Source organism: Mycosarcoma maydis, chromosome 6 (assembly GCF_000328475.2).
Source record: "Mycosarcoma maydis chromosome 6, whole genome shotgun sequence".
Classification (NCBI taxonomy): domain Eukaryota; kingdom Fungi; phylum Basidiomycota; class Ustilaginomycetes; order Ustilaginales; genus Mycosarcoma; species Mycosarcoma maydis.
Window position 1 is genome coordinate 800821 of NC_026483.1, and position 7990 is coordinate 808810.

At 54.5% G+C, this 7990-nt stretch overlaps 2 protein-coding genes across 2 annotated transcripts in view; both read left to right on the plus strand.

Annotated features, from left to right (window-relative positions):
* Window positions 1-304: 304 nt before the first annotated feature.
* On the plus strand, window positions 305-3265 carry UMAG_11929 (DNA topoisomerase 3; the record flags this gene model as incomplete). The annotated part of the gene is made up of 1 exon (XM_011390947.1): window positions 305-3265. The coding sequence occupies one exon, from the start codon at window positions 305-307 to the stop codon at window positions 3263-3265; it is 2961 nt and encodes a 986-aa protein (XP_011389249.1).
* Window positions 3266-6395: 3130 nt separating this feature from the next.
* UMAG_15091 (uncharacterized protein) overlaps window positions 6396-7990 on the plus strand; it is a gene marked incomplete at both ends in the record, with an annotated part of 2900 nt that continues 1305 nt past the window's right edge. The window contains one exon of the mRNA XM_011390957.1: window positions 6396-7979. Coding sequence (XP_011389259.1) covers window positions 6396-7979 — 1584 coding nt within the window. The remainder of the gene's footprint in view (window positions 7980-7990) is intronic.

Consider the following 7990-nt stretch of genomic DNA (forward strand, 5'->3'; position numbering starts at 1 on the left):
GACGGCATTGATTCATGGAATGCAATTGCTCTTGCAACCAATCTCGAGACAGTATACACCAGCAACGGCTTCTAATATTGGAACGTGCTACCATGCACAGCTGCCTCTTGCCTTTGAGCTTCAGCCTCAGCCCTGCATCAACAATCAATCGCTCAAATCTCCTTTTGCGCTAAGATCACGCCATCTTTCCACGTCAAAGTGCGCATCTACACTCAACACCGAGAGCGCTACACGAGCGTTTGCGTGCCGAGCTACCGTATCGTCATTGTCTTGCAGTGAGGCGCGCGCGCCGCTAGCTCGAGGAATGCGTATCTTGTGTGTGGCCGAAAAGCCCTCGATCGCAAAGAGCATAGCGAACATCCTCGCACGTGGACATGCCTCGAATCGTCCTGGAAAGGACAAGTTCTGCCGCAACTATGATTTCCAGTACCGCATGCCTGGTGTGCAAGGTATGGTGGATATGACCATGACCTCGGTGCGTGGCCATCTCACCAACACCGACTTTGGCCCTCAACACAAGGCTTGGTTCTCGTGTCCGCCCGCAGATCTCTTCCAGGCTCCTGTTATCACAAACCTCAGCGATGATGCAAAAGATATCGGGACAAATCTCCGCCTGGAAGCTCGGAATGCCGACGCCGTCATGATCTGGACCGATTGCGATCGTGAAGGCGAGCACATTGGAAGCGAGATTGTCGCTGAAGTGCGCAAAGTGCGTCGCAATATCCGCGTCATGCGTGCCCGATTCTCTGCTATCATCGACTCGCAGATTCATGCGGCTTGTCAGAATACCGTCGAGCTCGATTGGAGGGCTGCCGACGCTGTCGAGTCGCGAATTCAGCTCGATCTGCGTATAGGTGCCGCTTTCACACGTATGCAGACGTTGGCACTTCAGAATCGCATACCTGCCCTCGGCGAGCAGCGCCACGTCATCAGCTACGGCCCTTGCCAGTTTCCTACGCTCGGATTCGTGGTAGATAGGTACAAGAAGGTCGTCCACTTTGTGCCCGAGCCATTCTGGCTGCTGCAGGTGCACAAGTCACGTAGTATGTCCGGAGGCGACCCATCACCGGACGATCCGCCAGAAGAGATCCGCAAAGTTGTCTTCAATTGGGACAGAGTTCACTTGTTCGACAAGTGCGCTGTGCAGATATTTTGCAAGCTCTGCCGTGATAATCCGGATGCCACAGTCGACAGTGTGGCGACTAAGCAGACCAAAAAATGGAAGCCGTATCCTCTCACCACGGTTGAGCTTCAAAAGTCGGGCTCACGCCTCTTGCGACTCACGCCCAAACGTATTCTGGATGTGGCAGAGTCGCTGTACCAAAAGGGATTCCTCTCCTATCCAAGAACCGAGACGGATGAGTACGACAAGGACTTAGACTTTACCAGCCTCATTGCAAAGCAGACAGCCGACAGTGCATGGGGCAACGTTGCACAACGGCTTCTGGATGGCGCCTTTGAACGCCCTCGCAATGGCAAGAACAACGACAAGGCGCATCCGCCCATCCACCCGACTTCGCACGCCAGCGGTCTCACCGGCGATGACAAGCGCGTCTATGACTATGTGACACGACGCTTCCTTGCCAGCTGCTGGACCGATGCAATCGGTAATCAAACAAGCGTAGCCATCAGCATTGCAGGCGAGAAGTTCCATGCTTCGGGGTTAGTGATCCTGCAACGAAACTATCTCGAGGTGTTCACGTACGACAAGTGGGAAGGCAATCTGCTGCCTCCTTTCGTTCGAGGCGAAACCTTTCGACCGACGCGACTCGAGATGAAGGAAGGCGCCACGTCGCCGCCCAAACTGCTCACCGAAGCCGATCTGGTGAGCCTCATGGACAAGAACGGCATCGGTACCGACGCTACCATCGCCGACCACATCGCCAAGGTCGTCGAGCGTCGCTACGTGATGCAAGTCAAGGAAGGCAAGACCACATATCTCGTTCCGTCGACGCTGGGTATCGGCCTTGTGGAAGGGTACAACCAACTCAACATGGAAAAGTCGCTTAGCAAGCCTCTGCTGCGTCGCGAGACCGAGTTTCGCATGTCGCTCATTTGCGCCGGTCAGCGAAGCAAAGCAGAGACGATCGCCGAGAGCCTGGACGAGTATCGCCAAGTGTTTGCGCTCACCCATCGCGAGTTTGATCGTATCGCGGCAACGGTGGTGCATTATCTGACCGATCCAAATGCCGGACAGGAAGCGCGCGCGGTCGAACTTCTTGACAGGGACCAAGAAAAATCGGATGAAATCGCCGACGACGATAGTGACGCGGACAGCGATGACGGATTTGATGGGCCTGGAAATGGCGGTGCAGCAACCCGTGGGCGTGCAGCAAGAACGCGTGGCAGAGGAAGCGCTAGCACGCGACCTACTCGAGGCGCACGCGGTGGTGAACGTGGAGGTGCGACAGCAGCTCGACCTGCACAACGTCAGGACGCATCAGACGACAACGACGGTAACAGCATTGTGATGGCTCCACCGCCTTGTGCGAATGGAGGATCCGTCAATGCTGCGCCACGCCCATTTGGGGCACTGGCAACTGGCACAACTGGAACGAAACAATGTCTGTGCGGTGACCCCGCTGCAGAGCGAACGGTGAACAAGGCCGGACCGAATCAAGGACGTCGCTTTCTCGCATGTGCAAAAGCGATGGGCGATTCGAGCAAGTGCGACTTTTTCGATTGGCTCGACTCGGCATGCGGCGGTGGTGAAGCGCAAAGCACGGGCACCACGACCAGAAGCGTCCCAGCCAAGCGACACATGCCTGCAGACAGTGATGATGGCTGGCTGCCGAACATGCGCACTTTCAACTCTGGCGAAATACGACGATGCAACTGTGATCTACAAGCGGTACTCAAGACTACGACCAAGGGAGGGGCGAACCAAAGTCGATCTTTTTGGACTTGTGGTCGCGAGAGTGCGCGATTGCGGTGCAGATTTTTTGAATGGAACGATGAGGACGGTCAAGGTGGAGGCGGCAGCACGGGCGGTGGGTATGGAGGACCGTCGAACGACTCTAACAGTCGTGGCGGTGGATGCTTCCGATGTGGACAGAGTGGTCACTGGGCACCTGACTGTCCCAACCCGCAGCAGCAGCAGCAGCAACAGAATAGCACGCGAGGCTCGACGTTCAATAGAGGAAGAGGAAGAGGAAGAGGACGAGGCAGGGGCAGAGGCGGCTCAAAAGGTGGCGGCTCGAAGGGTGATGGCTGTTTCCAGTGCGGTAAGAAAGGTCATTGGTCGAGCGAGTGTCCTGGTGCGTAGAGGTGAACGCTTTCCCCTGTACAGTACATCATCAGCATTGTATATCATATCACTGTATAGACAATTTTGCAAACGTAGATGAGATCGATACGGATCTTGATGAAACAGCGAATAATCGCAAAGAAGTTGGAAAGCTTCGTAGAATCGCCCAGAGGATGCTTTCTGCGACTTGCTCGCGTGATCACATACTGTACATATCTATCAGACTGGGCGGAGGTAAGCGTCGATTGTCGAAACGAGGGCTGTAATTACGAATCACAAGTGACTTAAGTTAAAACTGTACTTGCTGCACAGCAACTGTATTTGGCGGCGGTGTTGGGCAAATCATGAATTGAAATCACGAATCACGCCGACCAATCGACGTTGAAAGCTGCACGCCTGCCATTGTCGCGTTTCCTATTGATCAACGCAGCGCACGTCTGAACACGGATCTGTGCAAAGCTCGGCTTTGTACCTGATAGGGGTCGGCTTAGGCCGACGGTTCGTCCGATTGGTCTTCCACGCCACACCGGTGAGCGAGCAGACAGCAGAGTGCAGCAAAGTGACACGCCAGGTCGGTCGCGCAACACTACAAACCCAGCGAGCTCGGTCAACCTTGTCCCGAGCATCAGATTCGGATGTGGCTGGTCACTCGTGGCTGCAAAATGAAGCGGTCCGAACCGGTCAACTCGATGCGGACACGGGCTTAGGCTTGTTTTCTCCGCCAGCAACCCAGAGCACAGGGCCCAATATACGACCGTCACGGAGTTGTGATTGGTGAGCCGCTGTATAGCTAAAAGTCGATTGTGTCGGAGTGACAATCATGTAGATCTGCCAGAATCGTCTATGCAGAGGATCGACGCAAACAGGCGCACCAGCGCACCTCACACTGTCGGTGCTTGAAGACAACGGCAACGTCCCGATTGGCCCGGGTTGATCCATTCTGCCAAGATGAAGAATCACGAATAGAGTCACACTTGTGACTTGTATCACTGGCACACGCACAATTCACCATGCTTTCTCTCAGCAAATTCGGAATCGTGAGTGCTCACTGCTCGCGCGACTTGACTTGCTCTTGCTCTGGTGAATCTGCAAGCGCGAAGCTGCATTCGTGGTTGCAGTTGCAGACTTTGCAGCTGCAGGTGGAAGCTGAACTAGTTAACTTTGTTATCACGGATCGTAAATGTGAGACCCGGCTAGTCGTGAGTGAATAGCTGTTCCCAGTCGCGTGATCGTAAACATGTGTGAAACGGTAATCAGAAACGCCTTGGACAGCACAGTCACGAGCCGCTAAGGACGTTGTCGCTTTTCGCTATTTTTGGCTCAGAGTTGCGCTGTTTCCAACTCAGCGAGCTACGCGACTACGGATGTGGTTTGTTTTGCAACCCTTGTCTTGCTCGATTCAGGATGTAAAAGCGACCGCAGTGTGAGTCACAATTGTACTTTGTCTTGGGACGATCACCAGGACTTACGCGGCTAACCCAGCGCCGCTGCAGTGTGAGTATGTGTATTATAATAAAAAGTCACAATTCGTCGTGAGTGCTGAAAAATTCGCGACTTTCATCCAGAGGAAATTGATAATCTGTAATCAATAGAGCAGCGATAGAAAATCAGACTCGACCATTTCTCTAAACTAAGTTAGTGAATGGTCGGGGCGGAATCAAAGAAAGTATTCCTTAAGTTATAGAGAGGGTAAAAGGAGAGACTTGTTGGCCCGATTTGAAAGCCAGAAGAGCGAACCACTTTCGAACTTTTTCAACTTGATGGGCGGCGCGACGCGTGGAGAAGCTGCTGGACAATTTGCACTCACAACTCACACTCGTAAACGAAGCTGAAAGCGCATTTTCCGAAACGCCGCGCTGACGACCCGCAACCGCACCGACTCACGTTAACTTGGCAGAAACTGGGTGAGAGGAGAGAGCAGCACAGAGCAGTCACAGAGTCAAGAGTTGATTTGGGCTGCTTTTTTGGCCGCTGGATAGTGACAGAGTCATCAGCTCGCTTTCCGTCCAGCCCCGTTTGGTCTAAGCCTGCCTCTCCTCTCCCCTCCTCGCCTGGCCGACTTAACCTTACCTAGGCCATGATGGGTCATGCTCGCCGGCTTTCTGTCTATCCCGCTCTGCCTGTGTCACTCGAAATCGCTTACCTCGCATCAGATCAACGGCCAGTCGAGCTTAGTCTTTTCGTCTCGGATAGACTGATCAATAGAATGTCACAATCGTGTTTTCCTGCCCTGTTTGCTATCACTTGCCGGCCTTCGACCGACCGTTTCCCTTGGCAATCGTGATTGATCGTGGATCTGATGGGTTTATGTTGATGCTCGACCTGTTCTGCTTTGCTTGGCTTGACTGCTTCGCAATTTCTACCCCTCCCTTGCAGGATTCTTTTTTCTTTCTTCTACAGTACTTCTCCTTTTTTTTGTCGTGATTTCTTTGGTTGTTTTTGGACCCACAATTTCCACTCGAAAATCGGTAGCAGTACAGTCACGAGTCACTCACGACTGATTGTGGCAGCAGAACGCTGCATAGAAATTCCAACCAAGCAAAGCACAGACGCCCCTCTCTGCGTTCAACTGCGTCCAATTGCTTTCGACACTCAGACTGACACAAGGAAAAAGAGCTCGTCGCTACTCTCAATCGTGAATTGAATTCGCACCTTCGTGATCCATCATTTCGTCCTGTACTTGTCCATCCTCAACCTCTTCTACATTGGCCAATTACCCATCCAACCGTCTTTCTGTCCGTCAACGTGGCTCAGCTCGCCATTAAGCTCTTCTGCGGGTCTGGACCGCTCACGTACAACACCTCCAGCTTTCCGTCTTGGTACCTTTCTTTACCCTCACACCAGTCTGACATCTCTGGAACCGGTAGCACGCTCCCACATCCGACAGGCCGCAGCATCGTTTGCGTTTGGCATTCTGTTCGAACTGAGCTCGGGCGTGTCGCCGATCTCACGCTCGCGATCACAAACTACCGCCCTCTCAAGACTATCTCGAATTCGACACATTCGACGCATCCGACCATCGTGGCGACGTCAGCCTTAGCTGCTCACCGAGCGCGCCTCGCTCTTCGCAGAACCAGATAGTACGTAAGCTAGCCAGTCTATTCCAGCCTTTCTGCTTCTCACGCCCCCGAACACCAGGCTAGACGCCATGAAGCACAGTCCTGCCTCTTCCAACAACCCCTTTACGTCGTCATCGACGCCAAACTCCTTCATGGACACCTTTGACTTTGGCAATCCCGACTTTTCCACTGCCAACTCGGGCCTCGAAGATCTCGACATCTTCCACAGCACCGGCGCTCCGCCCTCAGGCTCGTCTCAGCGTAATCTACACTCTGACGCCGGCTCAGCGCCGGTCAGTCATCACCCGAGCCCCTCGGCTGCTTTCAACCACACAGCTGCTTCATCCGACTCAAACACTACGCCACAGAATTCATCTTTGAACGGTCACGGCTCTGGCGTCTATCTGAACAGCGCATCCCACGCCAACTCACCGCTTGGGTTCAGCCGCAATCGCTTCGATAACAACTCGCCCGCCAGCCAACAAGACGCTGGCAGCAGCGAGCAAGCTCACGCTCGCAACCATCCACCTTCCGCTGCGCCCTCCGACATGAACTTTGCCAGTTCTCAATTTGCTGATCAAAATCAAGCTGGTACGGCTGTGCAAACATCGCACCCACAATCGAACGAACTCGATGGTCACATGCCACAACTCTCCATTGCTGACCTGCAGCGCATGCTTCTCGAGCGCGAGAGGACCGAGCGCATCCAAAATATGCAAACAGCCCTTCTCAAACAGCAGCTCGATCAGCTCTCGCGCCTACAGCAACAACAGCAGCAACAGCAGATGCAGCCCCAGCAGCCCCAGCATCAACATCATCCGCAGCATCAGCAGCAGCATGGGCAGAACATCCAAGCTACCGGCGCCTCATCTAATATCCAGCTCAACCTCTCCGGTTCCGCCGGCCAGCTTTCGCCCAGTCAGCAGGAGAGTCTGCTGATGGCGCTCCAGAGCGCCTTTGCCGCGGGCAACAATCCGAGTGCGCACCACAACGTGTTACAGGCGACTCAATACCAACAACAGCAACCACCACCACCACCACCACCACAACAACAACAGCAGCAGGGTCAAAATGCGTGGCACCAGCAGCAACCACCACCACCACAGCAGGCCAACGGTATTCAGGGCCAGGCCGGCGCAGCAGCCGACCAGTCAAATGTGTTGGCGCAGTATGGCCTCATCACTCCCATGGGCTCAGGTCCGTTTAATAGCTCTGCGTGTCCTCCGGCTCCAGCCAACTTTATGTCCCCACTCACGATTCAGCCCAACTCGCAACCGGGAAGCGTCGGTGTCGAGCACCGGTCAGGTCCCGATTATCTGAGCAACTATACGCCGCTCGAGTCTCCCGCTGTGACGCCAGCCAGCGTCTTCTCCACCGGCAGCACGGGGATCGTCATGTCGGAGCTCTTTTCGCCACTCACATCACCTGCGCTTGGTCCACAGCCGCCCAGTTTTGGCGAGATGATGTTGCCACCGGCGCAGCTGCACCAGACGCATCACCAGCATGCATCGCAGCCTCCTGGATTGCACGGTTCGCCCGCGGTGAACGCGGTGAGCAACAACTTTACACCCACCGCCTCGCCGCTCGCCTTGATCGCCAAAGGATCGTCCAAGATTCGAAAGAACCGCAGCACCACAGCAGAAGCGCGTGCAAACAAGGTACGGCCGTCGCCGTGAGTGGGATC